We start from the raw sequence: 22,361 nt of genomic DNA on the forward strand, positions 1-22,361 counted from the left end.
TCTGCCACTGCCTCCGCCCCGAGTCTAGGCTCCCCAAAGATAGTACACCCTACCCCAGGCACAAGCCCCCTGGGGACAGGGCCTGGGACTGAGTAAGTCCTGCAGCAGATGGCAGGGCCCGGAACCAAGCCCTGGCCGCGCTCCCTGGGAACCCCTGGGGCCCGCTCACCTCCGGCCGGCTGCGCTTCTGCAGCAAATGCTCCAGGTACAGGTCGGAGAGCGCCGTGCGCATGCTGCTCCCACCCTCGCCCTCGCTTGCCTTGAGCGTCATCTCGCAGGAACCGGGATAAGGGGACACCGGACCAGGCAGAGCTGAGGGTGTGAGGGCCTGGGGCCTGCGGGGCGACGGAGGCGGCAGAGGCGGCGGGGAAGCGGCGCTGCTGGGCCAGTCACCACCCCGCAGGCGGCGCGCCGGGCGGCAGGGGCGGAGCTCCGCCCACTGCCCGCTCTCGCCCCGCCTCCTGGATCCGCCCACGCTTCTGCCCCTTAGAGCCAGACGCTGGGAGAAATGGCCCTTTAGGGCGGGACGGAGGCGCTGCTCCAGCTGAGGCCTCTGCAGGCTCCAAGGGCAAGAATGGGAAAAGGGAACCCTAGCCACTGGCTGCTTAAGCGCTGGCCCAAGTCCGGTGAGCCTGAGCCCCCTAGGTGGCGAGGCTGGATTTGTGAGGGTGGTAAGGAGGCATCAAGCAGCTGCTGAGGCCACCCCTTCACCCCACATGGGCCACAAGGCCGCAGGCCCTGACCCTCTAGCTGATAAGACCCCTGGAGGTGTTCGTAGGGTCAGGAAAACGCGAGAAATTGGAATTGGCCGGCTTAGTGCAGCTGGAAGAATATAGGAGGTTGACAAACTCCAGGATCTATCCATAAATATATGCGGATACAGCAGGGCCGATGCACCCCTTGAGGTTTGAATGTTGCGAAAAATGCCTTTAAGGCACCTATGCTGCTGGTACCCTATCATTTGCATTGTTGTTCAATGATGGAAGACCTAATAGCCTTCAAGAGCAAGTAGGTTTTACTTATCTCAGGCCAGATCTCCTACTGTTAATGCTACACATTTTTAGGGATCAGTGAAAGCCAAGGGAGCAGGCATTCCTTAGGAATCCTAGAGAATTCCTTAGCTTCCTAACTCCTTGGACCCTTTAATACAACAGTCAGAGTGATGGAAAACGCTCCTGGCCCCTTAGCCCAATCCTCAGTGTTATTCTGACCTCCCTCCCGTCAGAACTCTGGAAGGAGCTCCTAGCCAAAAGCAGAAAAACCAAGGGTAAGAGCTTAGAGCTGCAGAGCCCAGTTTTCTCTACTAAGGTTGAGCTCACAGGATTGATGGCTCCTTTTCCCAAGATTACTCTAAAGAAACTGTAGAAGAGGGTATTGAAGTTGATAGAGTGTAATTTGTTGCAGGAATGGGCTAATCCAGCAGTGACATAGAATAGAAAACCCCCAAACAAATCCATGCATGTAGACCTGTGGCATGTGATGGAGGTGACATGTTAGTTCAAAAGAGAGACTTTTCAAACTGAAACTGAAAAAATGCCAAATTGTAATGGAAAAGATGAAATTGGAATCTGACTTCATGTGATATGCAAAAGAACAATAATCTATTCCAGCTCATTAAGGACTTAAATATCAAAAACATACCTTTAAAGATCTTGGGCTGGCACCATGGTCTAGTGGTTAAGGGACTCAGATCCCACATGGCCAGTTGCAGTTTAAATCCTAGCCCCACAGCAGCTTTAAAACATACTTAAAAACGTTGGAGAAATGGAGAAGAAATTGTGCGATGACCATGCCCCATTGGGCAGGTACTTTCTTCTCCCTTTGTTTGTCTCTCTCTAGTAAGCACATGTGTCCTCTGGCAATTAAAAAAGAGAAAGGTCTTAGGGCTAGCAGATGCATAGTGGTTAAGGCATTGGACTCCCACATGGCCAACCATGGTTCAAGTCCTGGACCCAGTGGCTTGAAACTCATGCCTGGCACATGTGCATGTATGCCCAAAATTCTGAGAGGAGAATGGAAAGAAGAGATTTCAGTATGGTTGTCCTCCTGAGGGGTAATTTCTCACTTTTCCTCTCTATGTCTCTGTATCTCTCTGGCAAGCACACATGCCCTATAGCAAAGACCTAAGAAAAAGAGAGAGAGAGTGAAAGAGAGAAAGCCCTTGACAGAAAACATAGGCAAAGAACATTTAGACTTTGGGATAAAGATTCCTTAGGCAATGCAGACAAATCATTGACTGTAAAGTAAAATAGTGATAAATTTGACTTTATTAAGATGAAGAACTGTTACTTATCAAAAGACACCATAAAGAACAAAAAAAGACCAGATGTGAGTTGGGAGAAAATATTTTCTCTCTCTCTCTATTTTTTTTATTTGCCAGAGGGCCCTTGCACTCCCCAGAGAGAAACTTGTCAGTTCTTCCAAAATTGACCTATAGATTCGATGCAATTGTGATTTAAAAATCTCAACAGTTTGGGGTTGTGAAACCTGGTCATTTTTGTTATTGTTGTTGTTTTAGTTAAAGTCTCACCATGTCATGATCTTCCTGCCCAGGTCAGCCTTAAGCTTGTGATCTGCCTGCCTCAGCTTCCCTGAGTTGCTGATATTATTCATACACACATCTCTGCACCTGGCCTTTACAGTTTGACCAGAAACCAAACCTAAGTCTCCCATATAGTGCCAGTCTTCAGAGTAACAGTGCTTTAGCAGCCCATGCTGCCATTACCAGGCCCTAAAAGTAACTTTTTGGGGAAAGGAATATTTTATTTAACTTCATTTATTTATTTATTTCTTTTAATTTGACCAGAGAGGGACAGAGAGAGAGAGAGAAAGAAAGCGGCCAGGTCCGGGACTCAAACTGCGGTCGGCCATGTAGGAGTCCAGCGTCCTTAACCACCACACCACCTGCTGGCTCCTAAAAATAACTTTTTAAAAATCAGGTTAATGTGGCTCCTTCTGTACCTAGTTTGTGAGAATGGGAGAGAGAGGAATACCTTCCACATGGTCTGGTCACACTGTAATCCCCATCCTCCAGTCATCTAGCCAGTCAGATTTTGGACTCTCATGCAAAGAACTCTAAAAGAAGAAAGATGGCAGACCAATGGAACACATGAAAAAGAGAGGCTAGAAGCAGATTTCTCCATATTTTAGTCACTTGATAACATGGCAGATTTTCACTAAGTAGTTACTGGACATACTGGGTATCCATACCACTAAGACTACTTAGTTAGAAATGAAGATAAGCACTTCATCCAAACCAGTATAGTTGGGAAAACTGAAGAGAGATTGGCTCCTTGAGCAAAATGTAGTTAGTTCAAGATCTTAGCAAGGCCACAGTTGGAGTGGAAAAGTACTGGGAAAGTAAGTCAGCTGACTCAAAGCATGGATGGCCGTACAGCTTGGCTTTTTTCAATATTCCCATGCTTTTTTATGGCTGGCCTGCTCCAGTTCAAGGTGGTCATTGTTCGGAATCTGATTTTAATCCTTGGAATTTATTGCTTCCCAGAACCGGTTGCAACTACCTTCTTTTCTCAATTCCTAGAATTTCCTTAGGTACAGATGTTCAGTTCAAAGTTCATGAGTGGAAAATCAGAGCTTTTTGCACTATGAAAAAAATGAAATCAAATGAAATCAAATGCTACCTCACACCATAGAGAAAGTGAATTCCAAGTAGCTTAAGGACATAAATGTGAAAAGTAAAACTATAAAACTTTTAGAAGACAATGTAGGAGAATTCTTTATGACTTTTGAATAGGAAAGGATTTCATAGACACCCAAAACACTAACATATAGGAAAATGGTTGCTAAATTTCATTACATTAAAATAAATACTTGTGGGGCCAGTCCATGGCCTTTTGGTTAAGTGAGTTGAATCACACATGGCTATGTGGTTCGAGTCCTAGACCCAGTGACTTTAAAAATACACTAGGTGTTGGGGCTGGCAGGTGGCGTGGTGGTTGAGGTGCTGGACTCCCACATGGCCTACCATGGTTCAAGTCTTGGACCTGGCGGCTTGCTCCCTCTCATTCTTTCTCTCTTCCTCTCTCTTCTTCTCTCATCAAATTAAAAAATAATAAGTAAAATTAAATAAATAAATATTTCTTAAAAATATACTAGGAGCATGTGTGTTTGTGCTCAAAATCCCAAAAGGAGGGAGAAATAAAGGAGAACGCATCACTAGGCCCCATGGGGGAGTGCTTTCTCCCTCTTCCTCTCCCTCTCTCTGGTGAACATACACTCTTGGGCAAATGAAAAAAAAAAGTAAGTACTTCCACTCATCAAAATATATCATATCAAGAGTGGATATACAATCCTCAAACTGGGGAAAGTTATTATCTATATACACAGTCAATAAAAGATTAGTATAAAAATAAATAAAGAATTCCTACTAAGCAATAAGGAATGAACAAAGCTACTAATTAGAAAAATGGGCAAAATTAATTAATGAGAATTTTAGAGAAGAGAAAGACAAAAGATGTATAAACACATGAAATGTTATCAACCTCATCAGTTATCAGAGAAATACAAATTAAGACAACAGTGGATACAGTTTCTCATCCAGATTGATGACAGTGCATGCTAGCAAAGATGTAGGACAATGGAGACATTACTCACTGCTGGCAGAGGTGTAAATTGGTGTGATGGCTTTGTTAAGCTGACATTGTGTTATAAAGTCAAGCTTTTGCTTACCACTTGAATCCAGCTATTCATCATAGGGTATGTTCTTTTTTTTTTTTCTTGAGAGTTTTTTTGCTATAGGGTGCGTGTGCTTGCCAGAAAGACAGAAAGCAAGAAGTCACCTCCTGGGGGAATGGGCATGCCACAATCCCTTCTTCTTCATTCTCTTCTTGGGATCATGGGCACGCCTGGTGTGTTTTAAGCCACTGGGTGCAGGACTTGAACTGTGGCTAACTATGTGGGAGTGCAGTGATGTAACCATCTGCTGGTCCCCAGAGGATATGTTCTTTGGTGAAACCTGTATACGTAGAAAAGAGCTCAGAAACCAATGGAGATATTCTTCTATGGCTGACAATTTAAATGACTAGAATTTCTTCTTTATTACAGAATGAGTGAGAATGGGCTAACTACAAGCATCAACATGGATGAATCTCAAGATATATGCAAGTGAAAAAAATTGCAGAATACATATATAGATCTTAGCTTATAAAGTTGAAAAACAGCCAAGGTTATGAATGGTATTAGAAGACAAGATAGGGGTCACTTTGAAGAATGAGGTGGGGCTGGTGATGTGGAAGGGCAAGAAGAGTATAAATTTGTACTCTTTTATCATAAATTACTAACTTCCTCTTAACCTCCCTCCTGCTGGTTAGTGGGAAAAAATTTAACGTTGATCTGATTTAAAACTTAGTGTAAACTGATATAGTCACTGCAGGTAGTCTTTGATGAGAATGATCGTCTCCTCTGATATGTGGGTGTATGGGACAAAGGATGTGTGGCTTATACTATACTATGGGGGGAATTGGCTCACCTCAGCTTCCAAGTGTGAGCTAGCATCCACTGATGTCCACAGGGATGTCTCCTGTTCCCTGGTCTTATCCCTTGTTGCCCTGTAATGCAGACATCATCTTTTGGTTTGAGCAACGTGCTTAGTTACCCCCAACATGATGATTGATATACGTATACAACATGAAGTGATTACCACAATCAAGTTAGTTACCAAACTTAAATCATCTAATTCAGTCCTTAATATAAATTGCTAACTTGAAATTGTGGGACTACAGGCTATGGCCATAGTAAGTAAATTGTTACCATTGCATGTGCCCATGTGCTTGGAGAACAATCGAGATCTACTCTCAGCATAGTCATGCAAACGGTAACCAAAAGAGAGCAGGAGTGGCTAGATTTATATCTGACCATATAGACTTTCAGTCAAAATCTGTCATAAAACACAAGAAGGTCATTTTATAAAGATGAAAGAGTCAGTCCATCCAACCCATAATCAAATCCCATCTGCTCTACCTTCACAGTATCTCCAGAATCTGACACCTTCCTACACCTCTGCTGTCTCCCTATCTCCCCATTGCCCACCAGCTTGAGTCTCCTTGATTTTGCCATTGTTCCCCTATATTCTCAACATGGCAGCTGTGATGGTCCCTTGAAAATATATAGCAAATCACCTCCTTCCTTTGATCTTAACCTTTTGCTAGCTCCCCTAATGTCTTCAGGAAGATCCATTTTTATCCCCCAATGGCTCACAAAGTCCTATTATGCTCTTCCTGGTTTTGTTTTGTTTTTGTTGTTGCTGCCGCCACTCAAACATACCAAGGATGTTCTTATTCCTGCACCTTTGCACATGTGCCTTCTGCCTGAAGCACCTATTGTTGCTGCCCTTTGAAGGACCTGTATACTTCCACTAGTGTGAGCTGGGATTAGTGTCTGTTTTGTGTCTGCCCAGAACAGTACATGATTCAGAGTGGGTGACCAATAAGTGTCCATTGAATAAAGGATTTTGAACCAAGGACAGTGAAAGAAAAACAAATTAATAATTTTTAAAACTATTATCTGCATTATATTTATAATAGTAAATAAATAGAAACACTTTAATTATTATATAGGGAGGCAGTTAAATGACTTAAATTGTATCTACTACTAAACATAAAATCCTGTGTTCAGGCCATCCTGTGGCCTGGTGGTTAACGGAACTGGATCTCATATGACTGACAATGTGGTTCAATTCCTGAACTGGCAGCTTGAGAAACACACTGGGTGTGTGCCTGCCCCAAATCCTAAAAGGATGGAGAAATGGAGAAGAGATTCCAATGCGATCACATCCCATGGTGGGGCCATTCTTTTGCATTCTTTGTCTCTCTTTCTTTCTCTGGCAAGTGCACAAAACATTCAAAGAAAAATCCCATGTTCAAATTAACTTGGAAAATGCTGCATATTATACTCTCCTATGGAGAGTCATATTTGTCTATTAAGGGTTCCCAGGGCAAAGGAACTTTTTTTTTTTTTGGTAATTATCAGAAGTTATGCATGCTGGCATGAGAGAGAGACAGAGAGAGAGAGAGAGATAAAGAGAACAAAAGGATCCCCCAGTGAGGCATGGTCATGTCACAATTCCTTCTCCTGCATTTCTCCATCCCGTTGCGATCTTAGGCATGTATGCACATGTGCATGCCATGCTTTTCAAGCTGCCAAGACCAGGATTTGAACTGTGCAGTTAACCACGTAGGGTCTGTCTCCCTTAAGCACTAGGTTATAGAGCTGGCCCCATTTTTAAATTTGTTTAATCCACATCACTTGAACTTAATTGACAACAGAGCCCTATTATTTCATGACATTTATGGAAACAGAACTACTGTTTCACAGAACAGACTGGGAAACTGGTAATATTTATACAGGAAAATTTTGAAAGGAGATAGACCAACATGTTAACAGTGTTTATTACCAAGTGCTAGAATTATGGGTACTTCTTTCTGTGTTTTCTGAACATTTTTTGTAATAAATATATATTATTTTTATAATCAAAACAGTAATAAGTCCATTCACATTTCTCAAATGCATCTTTTGAAGGAGAAAATGAAGACAAAGATAAATTATGATGGAAGGTCATTAATTTTAATTGGTAGATACTTCCTCATTTTAAACAAATATTATAGCATACTCCACTCTTTTGGACTCCAGCAAGCCAACCAGCGCACTCGTCCTGTGAATGTTCTAGTTCTTCAGTGGATAGGTTCACCTATAAGAATGCTGGGAAAGAAAGATAAGATGGTGAATGTTGAACTAAGTTTTTTTTTTTTAAGAATGATTTAATTTTATTTATGTATTTAAATTTGGCCAGAGAGGGACAGAGTGAGAGAGAGTGAGAAAGGAAGCTGCCAGATCTGGGACTTGAACCATAGTCAGTCATGTGGGAGTCCAGCACCCTCAACCACCATGCCACCTTCCAGCCCCTGCTGAACTAAGTTTAAACCCCTACATACTTTCCTGGTCTGTGTAGAGCCACTATACAATTCTATAACGTTTTCCAAGATTCTATTTAAGACAGCTACTTCTCTTAATATGAGCTGAATGATTTCATATGGACAAAATGCTTTAATAGCTATAGAAAAGGGTTTTGGGGCCAGTGGGTAGTGTGATGGTTGTGGCACTCCCACATGGCCAATGGCTGTTTGAGTCACAGACCTGGCAACTTGCTTTCTCACTTTTTCTTTGTCTGTCTCTCTTTGGTGAGTGCATGTGCCCTACAGCAAATTTTAAAAGTAATAATAATAGGGTCCAGCAAATGGTGTAATGGTTATGTCACTGGACTCCCACGTGGTCAACCGTGGTTCAAGTCCCAGACCCAGCAGCTTTAGACTCATGCAGGGCGTGTGTGCATGCATGCCGAAAATCCCAAGAGGAGAATTGAGGAAAAGAGATTGCAGCATGGCCATCCCCCTTGGGGGTGATTTCTTGTTTTCTGTCTCTGTCTCTCCAGCGAGTGCACATGACCTGTAGCAAAAATCTCTCTAAAAAAAGAAAAAAAAACAGCTAGAAGAATTAAAATGACCTATTTACTCCAACAAGGAGACAATCACCACCTAATACTGTAGTTAGGTCCTTAGAGGCTTTTTCTTGTACTTTTTAAAAAAGAATGATTTTATTTTTAAACTTTTTATTCATTCATTCATTCATTTTAATTTGACCAGAGAGGTGGTGGTGGTGGTGGTGGAGAGCAACAGAGAGAGAGAGAGAGAGAGAGAGAGAGTGAGAAAACAAGCTTCCAGGTCCACTGCAATCAGCCATGTGGGAGTTCGGCGCCCTTAACCACACCACCCGCTGGCCCCCATTTGGTTTTTAATAACAATTTTACCAAGCCAAATATCCCTTGATATCCACTTTTACACTAAGAATATTTCATGAATGTTTCCATGTGATTGTATAGATTGTATAGATTCGATGCTGGTCCCCATTGACTGAGATGGACTCTTATTGGACCATTTATTTATAGAAGATTTTCAAAAGCAGACACAAATGGTACATTTGAGAGTAGCCAGTTCTTTTCATGATGCTGAGATGTATGTATTACTTACTGGTCAGCTCTTGTGCTATAGGGAACCAGATGTAGATCTCAGTTAATAAAATTTCACACTTTCCCTTTGGCATCACTAGCGGACTGCTTCTTGAAAATATGGCTCATCTGTGTGTTTGGCATTCAACCTCCCTTTTAGGTTTCTATTTGGTGCCTACTTGGTTCCAGAGAAGTTTCCTTCACAAATCAGACAGCTTGTTTTTCCCAGCAAGGGTTTACTGGTTCTTCTCTTCAGGTTGAGTCATCTACTTCAAAGGAATTATTTCTCTTGGCAAAGTACCTGGTTTATCTTCACAGGAGTCCCTCTGAGTGTCACATGTTTAACTAATGCTTCTGAAATTTCAGGTCTTCTGATGCAACTGGCCTGCTAGCAGGGTTTGACAAACAATCCTGAGATTTTAGTAGGTTAACACAATAAAAGCTTATCCCTTATTCATGTGGTTATTCTGATGTAGGTAAAGTTCTCCATGAAATCATTCAGGGACATTTTATGTTCAGACCCAGAAGTATTGTACATTACTTTTGTGCACATTTCACTCAAATCTTGGTCTCATGGTCCCAACCTACCTGATGGGATGAAGGAATGAGATTGGTGAACATATAACCCATCTCTGTCATTGTTTTTCTGTTCACTTTCTTTTTTTCTTTTTGGAGAGGTTTTTGCTATTGGGCACATGCGCTTGCCAGAAAGACAGAGAGTGACAGAGAGACAGAAAGCGAGAAATCACCCCCCAGGGGGAATGGCTACGCCGCAATCCCTTCTCCTCTTGGGATCTTGGGCATGCATGCACACGCACCCGGCGTGAGTTTAAGCTACCAGGTCTGGGACTCAAACTGTGGTCAACTACATGGGAGTTCAGCGACATAGCCATTACACAAAATGCTGGTTCCCTGTTCACTTTCTTTTCATCCATTCTGTAGTGCTCATGGAAACACATCACTCAGATTCATCCTTGAGCCTTTGTTAGGCAAGGGCCTTGCAAAATAGTTCAACTATTCCCTTCTTCCCCCTATCTTCCACAGGCATTGATCCCTAATGTAATATCTTGAATGCCTAGCTACTGTTTCTCTGTTTGCTTCCAGAACACCTGACCTATGGCATACCCTTTCCCCAAGACTGAAATCCCATTCATTACTGGGTCCAGCTCAAAGTCCATAGTATCTGGGTGATGTTTGTTTCTCTCAAGTCTAGGTATGGCTATTCTTGGTTAGGTGACCCATGAACTGAAACAAGCTATCTGTTCCTGATCTCCACACCCCATAGCAACGATGGAGCAGGAAAAGGATAACCATTGCAAACATTCCCATTCAGAATGAGGAAGAATGGGTGATGCACAGCAATGGTCCTGGAATCCTCCTGGCCAGACATTGATTAGGCCTCATCCTGCTTTCTAGGATCCAGGTCTAGCATCACCCTCTAGGGAGCTCTTCTGTTTCATAATGCCCTATGGACTCCATGGTTGCATTACTCTATGAAGTAAGTGTTGGGGAGCATGCCCTCCTAAGGGCCTTTAAAGCTTGTGTCCTTCTCATACTGTTTAAAACAATGACTCGGAACCAGCAGTTAGCGTAATGGCTATGTCCCTGGACTCCCACGTAGTCAACCGCGGTTCGCGTCCTGGACCTGGTGGCTTAAAACTCACGCCGGGCGCGTGTGCGTGCATGCCCAAGATCCCGAGAGGAGAATGGAGGAGAAGGGATTGTGGCATGGCCATCCCCCCTGGGGGATGATTTCTCGCTTTCTTTTTCTCTGTCTCTGTCTGTCTGGCGAGCACACGCACCCTATAGCAAAAACCTCTAAAAAAAAATGACTCACTTAGTTCTAACTGATGATTTCTTCAGCAATAGGCTTCTCTCAAAAGCTTAGCTGACTTCTAATCAGTTGTGTACCAGTAAACATACCTAAGGTGTTCCTAGACACAGTTCTTGCTCCTAAAATCATGCCAAGGTTATTAGGAACCACAGGTTCCTGTTGTACCTTTAATCTGATCTTTGTCCTTAGGTGCTTTATTAGATAGTGTAGTTAGAATAGGCCCACACATTGGGAATTTAGAAGCAGTCTGGCTTTTTTAACCCTGCAGGACCCCACATTTCTACTCTCTTTCCCCTTTCATTTCTTCCTGAAAACTAGCCAACTACTCCTTGACCTTATCTCTTTTAATACCTTTGCCATTCACTCAGACTCTGATTCCCACCATAGTACTGACCTACCAATTTAATTGTTATTTCTGTCTCTCTAGAGACAGGCAGGTAGTCATCTTTTGATAAATATCAACTGAACTAACCAAATTTAGCTTAACTATTTTTCCCCCTCAGTTATCCCTTTGACTTCACATGATTTATATAGCTAAATATTTTTGGTAAATTTTCAGACAATTGAGAATATAATTAATTGTATTTTTCCATGTGTAGGTCCTGAGCCAAATGGAACAAAAATTAGGAGTTAATGAAGTTAATAAAAGAAATGATCAGTTGCAAGCACTGGTTATTAAATTGCACTGGTCAGTGTTGGTAATGGATGGGACAGGTTAGAGGGAAAAAAGAGAAAGTAGAGGAAGCTTTAGAAATTTTTTTTTGCCACAGAGAGGGTGAGAAAGGAAAAGGAAGAAATCACTCTCCACCAAGGGGCGATGAGCACACTGCAATCCCTTTTCCTTCATTCCTCCCACTTGTTGAGATTTGGGGCACACATACACACACACACATACACACACACACACATATGCTGGGTGTGTTTCTCAAGCCAAACGTTCCCATTTGGAATGAGGAATGGTCTGGCAGGTCTGGCACTCAAAGCTGTCAGCCATGTGGGATCCCGTGCCATGGGAGACTTTTTTAAAAGGGTTGCATGACCTTTCAGAGTTTTGCTTTCAGTTTTGCCTTCCTTAAAACTTCCCCTACTCACAGATATACAGATTGGTGAGGAATTTAATGTTTCTGCCCCTTCCCCCAGTGTGCTCCCTCCTCCCTTTCTTCCTCCCATAGGAACTTACGTGAGGCAGCAGAGGGTCCCCAGCACTGCTGTAGCGAGAAGAAAAGCCAAAATGGCTGCTGGAGGCATGGTGTTCTTAATGAGTTCCCAAACATAATCTCTAAAATTGATCAGCCAGGATCTGTAGTTACCTGTAGAAAGATCATATACATTCACTGAATAGAGGTCTAGTAAATGATGGAATTGGAATTTGACTCTGAGTTCAATTTCAAATAGTTGCCCCAGATATCCTATTCTTACAACTGCTCATTTGCTAAAATACTTTGCTGTGCTGCCTCTAAGACGTTTAAGGGGTATACCTTTTTTTTTTTTTTTGAGAGTTTTTTGCTATAGGGTGCACGTGCTCACCAGACAGACAGAGAGAGACAGAGAGACAGAAAGCAAGAAATCACCCCCCAGGTGGGATGGCCACGCCGCAATCCCTTCTCCTCCATTCTCCTCTCGGGATCTTGGGCACGCACGCACACGTGCCCGGAGTGAGTTTTAAGCCACTGGGTCCGGGACGCGAACCGCCGTCGACTACGTGGGAGTCCAGCAACATAGCCATTATGCTAACTGCTGGTTCCCAAAGGGTATACATTTTTTAAAAAAGACATTTTAGGTGGTTATTATTTTCACCTCCCCACAAATCAAATAGGAGCAATAATCTCTGCCCCAGATACATTAAGGGCTGTTTTGAGTATATGGGATACTTTGTGAAAGAGGAGTATGAACCAATTAACAAGAAATGTTTTATTAAAGTGCTGTTGCTTATAATATGTCTGGGAGTTATGCAGGAGGTTGAGGGGAGTGAGTGCTCCAGGAGAAAAAGAAGGCCATCAGCTCTATGCTCAGACAAGAATGAGGTCAGGACACCTGGCACTTTGGGGCGGGGGAGTGGTAGTGGTGGTGATGGGGAGTCTGCTGATCAAGGTAAGGCTGGAGATGTTGGGTCTTTTCCTCAGAAAGTGGAGGAGGAAAGATTTTTCTGCCCATCTGTGAGCTCCTTGGTAACAGGGACTGTTCAACTCCTAATCCATACAGTTCCACAAAGGACTTGTTACATAGCAGGTAGGTTAATGCTTGTTGAACTACATTGAACCAAGCCAGAATAGTTAATTTCCCTGTGAACATAACTTTTAAACATGAAATCTGTTTTTCCTAACCTGACACATGAACCTTATGAAGAAAAGAACATACATCCTAACAGCAAACACACCCCTGGAACTTGGTTTTGATCCTACTTTGTCTTGTATTTCAAAGGCAGATAAAGGTAAAGGAGAGGAAGTTATGGTCTCCAAGAAGAGGCAAATAAGAGAGCATAGCAAAAATCCAATGCCTAGCAGCTTCTGGGATTCCATGGACTCTCTTCGGACCACCTAGCTGTGGTTGATCTGCTGAGGGGAGATTTCTTTGTCTTCGGATCTTTTCACAGCAGGATTATCTAAAAAGCTAGAAAATAGTAGTTTGGTATAGTGTTAATGCAGTCCCAATCAAATTACCAGAAATATTCTTCACAGATCTAGAAAAGAGAATCAAAATTTGTCTGGACTCATAAAAGACCCTGTATTGCTAAAGCACTCCTGCGCAAGAAGAATGGAGTAGGCAGCATCTCACTCCTTGACCCCCAAACTATATCACAAAGCTGTGATAATCAAAACATCATGGTACTGGCACAAAAACAAACAGGTAGAACAATAGAATAGAGTAGAGATCCCGGAAATAAACCCCACAACATACAGCCAACTGATTTTTGATAAAGGGCACCAGTCAATCCAGTAGGTAAAAGGAAACCTCTTTAGCAAATGGTGCTGGAAAAATTGGGTATCCACTTGCAGAAAGATGAAACTGGATCTTTATCTTTCACCATTAACAAAAATCAACTCAAAATGGACTAAAGATCTGAACCTAAGATCTCAAATTCTAAAACTACTGCTGGAAAACACTGGAGAAACCCTGGGAAACACTGGGGTAGGCAAAGACTTATTAAATAAGACTCCCTGGGACAAGCAGTTGGCATAATGACTGTGTCGCTGGACTCCCATGTAGTCAGCCACAGTTCAAGTTCCAGAGCCAGTGGCTTAAACTCACAGTGGGCGTGTGTGCATGTGTGCCCAAGATCCCGAGAGGACAATGGAGGAAAAGGGATTGCGGCATGGCCACCACCCATGAGAGATGATGTCTTGCTTTCTGTCTCTCTCTCTTTCTGGCAAGCGCACACACCCCATAGCAAAAACCTCTCTAAAAAATAAATAAATAAAATAAATAAATTAATTAAAAAGACTCTCAATTAAAGCACAGGCTATAATCCCAATGGTAGACAAATCCAATTACATCAGATTAAGAAGTTTCCATACAGCGAAAGACACAGTGGTTAGTGTGATTTGACAACCCTCAGAATGGGAGAATATTTTTGTAAACTATGCCTCAGATAAGGGACCCATAACCAGAACACACAGGGAAATCCAGTGGTATACCCCCCAAAAAAATAATCAACCGAATTAAAAAGATGGGAAATGAGCTGAACAGACAACTCTTTAAGGAAGGCATATGAACAGCTAAAAAGAATATGAAAAAATGCTAAAAATCCCTCATCATAAGGGAGATGCAAATCAAAACCACAATGAGATACCACCTAACTCCGTTCTGACAGGGGTTAGGTGGTATGGGCTAAGATGAATAATAATAATAATAATAATAAAGTGCTGGCTCGGCTGTGGTGAAAGGGAAATGCTCCTACACTGCTGGTGGGAATTTAAATTGGTCCAGTCACTGTGGAGAACAATATGGAGTTTCCTCAAAGATCTACAAATAGAACTACCATATGATCCAGCAGTTCCACTTCTGGATATCTATCCAAAGGATAAGAGAATGCTCAGTCAGAAAAGTGCTTACACATCTATATTTATTGTGGCATTATTCACAATTGTTAAGATATGGAACCAAGCCATCCATCCACAAACAGATGAATGGATTGAAAAAATGTGGCACATATACTCTATGGAATATACTCAGCCATAAAGAAATAACAAGATACTGGTATTTGACAGAAAATGGATGAATCTGGAAAATTTACCACTGAGTGAAGCAAGCCAGGCTATGAAAGAGAGACATTGTATGTCTCCGCTTAACAAATACTGACTGTTTGCACTCTGTGGCAGAAACTGGAAATTTAGAGGATATAGAAGCATGGAAAATGATTATGGATAATGGAGACAGTGTGGGAAGAAGGTGAACAGTGTGAGGAAAGAAATTAAGGAGAAAAATACAGAGGCAAGACATTTATGGAACACAGAAATGGATTATTATCTCTTGATGATAATGTGTATTATATCCTCAACTGGACTGGGGTCAAGTGTACTCATGTTGGGTAAATTCACTTTGCAAGCTAAGTAATGTATAGGGATTGAATGTATAAAGTAAATTAAAATAAGGGACCAGTGAATGGCATAATGGTTATGTTGCTGGACTCCCAGATAGTCGACCGTGGTTTGAATCCTGCATCTGGTGGTTTAAAGCTCACGCCGGGCATGTAGGGATGTGTGTGTGTGTGTGTGTGTGCCCAAAATCCTAAGAGAAGAAGAGAGGAGAAGGGAAGAGAAGGGATTGCAGCATGGCCATCTACCCTGGTGGGGGGTGATTTTTCACTTTCTGTCTTTCTGTCTCTCTCTGTCTCTGGGTGAGTGTACGAGCCCTATAGCAAAAATCTCTCTAAAAAAAAAGAATAAAAAAAAGGATAGTTGTTTGGTTCTTATTGCAAAAAGATTCTCACCAATCATAAATACAAGGGTAATTCACTGACACAGGGAAATCTCAAGTATAGTCTGTTTCCAAAGCACAATGTATCCCTGCTCCAAAAACCAAAACAAAACCTTACTATTCTATCAGGTCATATACTTGCCATACCCTCACATGACTGATTCCCTCTTCAATCATCCCAAACTCAATTTATACAAACTCTTTTAGTTGTTTGGACCAAAACTTATGGCATCATCTTTGAGCCTTCACTTTTTCATCAGCAAAATCTAGTCTGATTATTTACATTTAAAATGTATGCAGGGACCAGCAGTTAGCGTAATGACTATGTCGCTGGACTCCCACGTAGTCAACCGCGGTTTGAGTCCCAGACCCGGTGGCTTAAACTCACGCCGGGCGTGTGTGCGTGCGTGCCCAAGATCCTGAGAGGAGAATGGAAGAGAAGGGATTGCGGCATGGCCATCCCCACTGGGGGGTGATTTCTCACTTTCTGTCTCTCTGTCTTTCTGGCGAGCACACGCGCCCTATAGCAAAAACCTCTCCCCCCCCCAAAAAAAAAGTATGCAGAATCCTGCCCTTCCCATCATCTCCACTGCTACCCACCATCATCTTTGTCCTTGCCTCACTCCAGTCTTTTCTCCACTGAGCAGCCAAAGAGATCTTGTTAAGTTGTAGGTCAGATTATGTCCTGGTTACTTCTCTGATCTCATCCTACTAGTGTCCTTTTGACCACTCTGAGTCTTTTCCTCTTGAACAAACTCATCATGTTCCCACCTTGGTGCTTTTTCACTTGCTATATTCCCTTTCCTAGGGATGCTTTTCCCCTCAATATTCCCATGACTTATTTCCTCACTTCCTCAAATTTTATCTTCCCGATGAGGATTTTCCTGAAATCCTTTTATTAATGTCTTACCACTTTCCCACAAGTTTCCTAATTGCCTCAACAATTTGATTTTTCTCTATAAACCTCATTGGAATCTAGTATTTTTTTACTTGTTTATTTTATTTTATTATATGTCTCTCCTGACTATAATGTAAGCTCAATGAGTATAGGGATTTTTGTCTGTTTTGTTCAGTGCTGAACAGTACAAGGCACACAGGGTGTTCAGGTGCTCAGTAATTATTTTTTAATGAATGAATGTTGAATGTTGGCAGATATTGTTCCTTGTATGACTTAACTGTAATTCCCACCCTTTATTCATTTGCTACAGCCAACTAGAGAGGCAGGAAAATCTGAATTCTCCTTTTTCCAGCCATCCTTGCAGGTAAGCAGTCTTTTTTTTTTTTTAATTGAGAGAGAGAGAGAGAAATCAGCTCCCTCCCACCCCCCGAAGATGACCATACCATAATCCCTTCTCCTTTATTCTCCTTTCAGTATTTTGGGCACACACAAACATGCAGCTGGTGTTTTTTTCAAGCCACCAGGTCTGGGACTCAAATCATTCATGTGGGATTCAGTTGCCTTGACCACCATGCCACCATAGGTGGCCCATAGGTAGGCAATCAAATGGGTAACTTTTGGGAAGGCTTTTGCTGTCTTGATAAAAGAGATGGTTCAACAATACTCCCTTTGTATTGCTTTGAATATCACTTAAGGAACATTGTCAGAAATCAGGGCAGCTATCTTGTGACCATGATGCCATTTCCATGACAAAAAGGCCAAGAAAATGATGCATGTTCTGACTGATAACTTTAAGCTGCTAAACTTACACCTGTATCTGTCCACCTCTAGACTGCTTGATATGAGAAAAAAAAACAAAAACAAACAAACAAAACAAAACAAAACAAAAAAACTATCTAAGCCATTATAACTTGGGTTTTCTGTTACTTAAGACATTCATGACAGATAAATATTCATCTACTCTTTGATAGGGTGTAAAAAGATGCACATCTAGTGGGAAGCCACTTACCTGAAAATTGTACACTAGGAAATCTAATAAAAGCTTCTTCAGCAGAACCTGATCAGAGTGTAGGCCTCTGAAGTTCTAAATAGAATTCCACCACTCCTTATGATATCATCCATTGCATTTGACTCCCCTCCCCCAGTCTCTACTGGATAGTTAAATGCAGATATATTTTTCTACTTATGTATAAACATTTGTCTTGGTATTGAAATTTGTTCTCGCAGTAATTGTACCCTCTTAGGCTTGAAGAATTTTTTTTTTAATTTGTCAGAAGCTGTGTACGCTCACCAGAAAGAGACAGAGAGAGGGAGAGGAAGCAGCACTTCTCATAGAACATGGTCACACTGCAATTTCTTCTCCATTTCTCCATCCTGTTGGGATTATTAGCATGCACATACACATGCCTGGAGTGTTTTTCAATCTGCCAGAGCTGGGACTCAAACTGGGCAGTCAGCTGTGTGGGATACTGCTTCCTTTACCACAAGACCATAAAGCTGACCCTAGATTTGAATTCTAAGGTATTTTATTTACCATATGGTATTTATCACCCTTATAATAGTGTACATATAAAACTTTAGTAGCTCATAGAAATAGCATTTCATATCAGTGGGGGGAAGATTATTTAATATGATGTTGAGATTATTGGCTATTCATCTGCATATACTAAAATGAGAAACCATTTGCCACATTACATGCACAAAAGAACAAATAAATTCTAAATGGATCAAAGACCAAACAAAAAATAAAATCATATACATTTTTGGAATAAAATATGTATGGATATTTTTATAATTTAGGTGTGGAAAAAGCTATCTAAGTAATTAAACAGAAAGCCATAAATAAAAATGCTGGTAACTGTATGATATAAAAATGTAAAGCAAAACATTGTTAAAAAGTAAAAATTAATGACAAATTAAGTAATAAATACATTCCACAACATACAAGAGACATTAAATTAAATTGCTAATATACAAAGAACTCTTAAAAATTAATTTTTAAAAAAAGTTCTCCAAAGAAAAAGTCAAAGATCCAACTCTGTAGCTTAGTGGTTAAGGCAGCTGGAACCCACATGGCCAATTCCGCAGTTCAAGTCCTGGACTCAGAGGCTTGAGAAACACTAGGTATGTGTGCATGCATGTCCAAAATCCCAACAGGATGGGCAATTGGAGGAGAAGGTATTGTGGTGTGACCATGCTCCATGAGGTGTGTTTTCTCCTCTCCCAACCCCTCAAGAAAATGCATGCACCCTCTAGCAAAAATAAATAAATAAATAAATAAATAAATAAATAAATAAATAAAACAAAACCTGACTAAAATAGCAAATCAGGGTTCAATCAGAAAACAGAGTCACTAGGAAATGTAAGGGGATTTCAAAAAGTTTATGGAAAGTGGAATTAAAGTATAAGGGTATTTTTGTGCAAAAAAATTGAAATCTGGGCCAGTGGGTTGTGTGGTGGTTGGGGGCACTGGATTCCCACCTGGCTGACCATGGTTCGAGTCCTGGACCTGGCGGCTTGCTTTCTCTCTCTTTCACTCTGTCTCTCTCTGGTCAAATGAAAATGAGCAAATAAATGTAGAGTAATTCTTTAAAAAAATTGAAATCCATGCATTTAAAAAATAGTATGCATTTTCTCTGAACTTTTTGAAGATTCATTATATACACAATAAAGGATTTGTCATAGGGATCTTACCTTATGCAATTTCAAGAATTGTTTAAACAGAGAAGATTCATCATGGCTCCTGCGAACTAGTCATTTCAAGGTAAAAGAGAAATGAAGACTTCCTACTGATAATTCAGCCTCCAGCAAACAAGCTAGAGTGAATAGCCTTCTATCTCTGTCTCTGTGTCTCTGTCTCTGTCTCTCCCTGTCCTGTCGTCTCATTTTTTGGTAATTTTTCCTTTTTAAAAATTTTTTAAAGGTAAAGTTTTCCTTTGCTTTCAGCTCTGCCTTTTGTCTTGTTAATAATCCCCTCTGCTCCTCCCACCCAGGCAGGAGAGGCGAGAGGCAGGCCTTCAGAAGATTCATCAAGGCTCCTGCAAACTAGTCATTTCGCTTGGAGCATGCTCATGCACTACGTGGTTTTCTATTTTGTGCTTTTTTCTTTTTTAAGAAAAACAGTAATTATAATTTAATTTTTTTGTTTGTTTTCCTTCTTTTTTCTTTTTTTTTTGTTGTTATTTCTCTCTCTTTTTTGTTTTCTTTTTTCTCATCTCTCCACTCCTCAATATCCATTTACTGTGTTTCTAGATGAATCTAAGGGCACTGTGGCTAAACATCCATATACTATAAGGATTAACATATTCCTCAATATCTGCTGAATATGCTGCACAAAGTGATCACAACAGAATGGCAAAGAGATTCCAGATCACCTCTTTCTGCTTGCTTGGTGGAAGCCATGCAGCCAACTTAGGCAGAACATAAAGGAGCTGCCTCTCATGCCCAAGCAACGCTGGGCTGAGAGGAACTGCAGGCAAGGCCACAGTTACGAGCTCCAGATTTCAACTGTGTTTGTTGTACTGGTTTATGCCCAATTTCTCTGCCATGAGCTTTACTGACGGTACTCCATAAAGGCAAAATAACACCCCCAACCTTACTGTAACTTTTACAATAATCCTGAAGGAATGCGGATCCCTAACACGGCTGTGAACGGGAATATTTCTGTGAGACTTGCCCCACCTGCCTGGAAAATGTCAATAAAGAGTGCTGCATTTACTTCTCCTACTGGGGATTACATAGATAGCATAAGAAAGGTTTGGGCTAATGGAAAGCTACTAAATTGGTAAAATGACCTCAGTAACTGGGACTCATCTGTGAGGTACTGATACTCCAAACAAAGACCATGAGCCACCTTTGATCTCAGGACAAGGAAAGATTGCCGCTTCTGCAAGTCACAGCCATTGTATAGAACAGCATGTAGAGGGTCCCAAGTCCACAGTAACCTTTAGGTCAGTCATTAAGCTGCTTACAAGATCATATTCCTTCTCCATATGGACAATAGGCTCACCCACTTAGCTGTAATACAGATATTCCACTTTAGTATATATTAACCGTGTCTTTACTTAACAAGATAAGATTTCTATCTAGGCCTTTGTAACTGGCAATGCTGATGCCCTGGTCCAGGACTGAAGTTATCAAGCTGGCCTGGGACTGAAGTTATCAAGCTTCCTGCAAGCCCCCTCTTCAAAAGACCCTTCCCGGTAATCAAAAATCTAAGAAAAAAATGCACCAGACAAATGGACTCCCTCGCCCTGAGAACTGTGACTGATTATACCTAATCAAACAGAACAGTGCACCATGTTTTATGATCATTGTTCCTATACTTTGAATACCTCATTTCTTAGAGTAAATCTTTTACTTCCCCCTCACCTCCTACTATTTCTGTAAGATATCCCTAAATAAATATGTATCTGTCCTAGCCACAGGGCTGCAGTCTTGCGCTTGCTCTGACTGTAGTTGGCTGAGAACATGCTAAAGAGCATTGAGGTCTCAGTCTTATTCCTTCTCGCCTGTGTTGCCTTCCTGTGTACGAGCTTCAACCCACCCGTCTGGAGCAGGTCTCCGGCACTTGCTCCTGAACATTCATATTGAACTTCAAGAATTAGGAAGAAACACACCATTCATCAGATGACTAGAAATCACTGCAGAACCACAAGAAGTATGGGAAAGCAAGAAATTACCTCTCCTCCAAGGGAAAAGAATAACTCCTCTTCATTCACAAGCAGTTCAATGCAAATAATGGAAATGTCTGATAAAGAATTTAGAACATTCATAATGGCGAAGCTAAGATGGAAGAGAAGAAAGACAATGAACTGCTAAAGAGAAAGGAGAAAGAAGTTGACGAGTTCCAGGAGGTGAGGAAATTCTTACAAGATCTAAAAGAGGAATTACATGCTTTACAAAAGAGTCAGACGGAACTGTTAGAAATGAAGTCTATAATACAGGAAGTCAAAATCTCCCTTGAAAGTATTAAAAGCAAACTAGATCAAACAGAAAACAGAATCTCAGACGTAAAAGAGAAAATTGCTGGCCTAGAAAAATTCACCATGAAGACTGAGAAAATTGCCCCCCAAAATGAGAATAATATATGAGAAATACTAGATACCATCAAACGTGCAAACATCCAGATAATTGGCATTCCAGAAGGTGAAGAGACTCATAAGGGCATTGATAATCTATTCCATGAAATCCTGCAAGAAAACTTTCCAAACCTAGAGAGGCACTCAAAGATCCAGATGAATCTTACAAGTTAAAGAAGTTAGACATAAAAGAATACATTCTGCATTTTTTAACAAGGGTTTTGCCATAATGGCACGTGTGCTTACCAAAGAGGATAGGCTAGATCAAGAGGATAGAGACAGAGAAAGACAGTGAAAGGGAAAGTGAGAAATCACCCTCCAGTGGCTATGGCCACTCTACAATCCTTTCTCCCCCATTCTTGTCCTGGGATCTTGGGCATGCATGCACATGTACTTGGTGTGATTTTCAAGCCTCCAGGTTTGGGACTTGAACTGTGGTTGGCTATGTGGGAGTCCACTATGCCACCTGCTGGTCCCCATTCTGTATTCTTTATATGCAATATTCTAAATTATATGTAAAATTCTACCATCAACAGCATAAGAAGTTCTATACATTCCATATCTGTCAATTATACATACTGAAAATATTTTCCTTCACTCTACGGATGAACA

At 41.3% G+C, this 22,361-nt stretch overlaps 2 protein-coding genes across 2 annotated transcripts in view; both read right to left on the reverse strand.

Moving 5' to 3' along the window:
- The window catches only part of MPP1 (MAGUK p55 scaffold protein 1), a 38,028-nt gene extending 37,611 nt beyond the window's left edge, over positions 1–417 (reverse strand). The window contains exon 1 of the mRNA XM_006171063.3: positions 170–417. Within this exon, the coding sequence (XP_006171125.1) occupies positions 170–271 (102 nt within the window). The 5' untranslated portion in view covers positions 272–417. The remainder of the gene's footprint in view (positions 1–169) is intronic.
- A 7,246-nt stretch (positions 418–7,663) lies between these two features.
- On the reverse strand, positions 7,664–13,428 carry SMIM9 (small integral membrane protein 9). Its single transcript, XM_006171064.1, has 3 exons — positions 13,231–13,428; positions 12,034–12,163; positions 7,664–7,716 (listed from the first exon to the last, which is right to left on the reverse strand). The coding sequence occupies exons 1-3, from the start codon at positions 13,370–13,372 to the stop codon at positions 7,689–7,691; spliced, it is 300 nt and encodes a 99-aa protein (XP_006171126.1). The 5' UTR covers positions 13,373–13,428; the 3' UTR covers positions 7,664–7,688.
- Positions 13,429–22,361: the final 8,933 nt, after the last annotated feature.

This window comes from Tupaia chinensis, unplaced genomic scaffold, assembly GCF_000334495.1.
Source record: "Tupaia chinensis unplaced genomic scaffold, TupChi_1.0 Scaffold149248_1, whole genome shotgun sequence".
Classification (NCBI taxonomy): Eukaryota; Metazoa; Chordata; class Mammalia; order Scandentia; family Tupaiidae; genus Tupaia; species Tupaia belangeri.

Bases quoted from the DNA above. Each gene is read 5' to 3' on its own strand.
- SMIM9 (XM_006171064.1), bottom strand. From the start codon at position 13,372: ATGGAATCCCAGAAGCTGCTAGGCATTGGATTTTTGCTATGCTCTCTT. The intron at 12,164-13,230 runs GTGTGTTTGCTG...ATCTTTCTACAG, and splicing joins ATCAAAACCAAGTTCCAGGG to GTAACTACAGATCCTGGCTG. The intron at 7,717-12,033 runs GTAAGTTCCTAT...TTTCTTTCCCAG, and splicing joins GGGACCCTCTGCTGCCTCAC to CATTCTTATAGGTGAACCTA.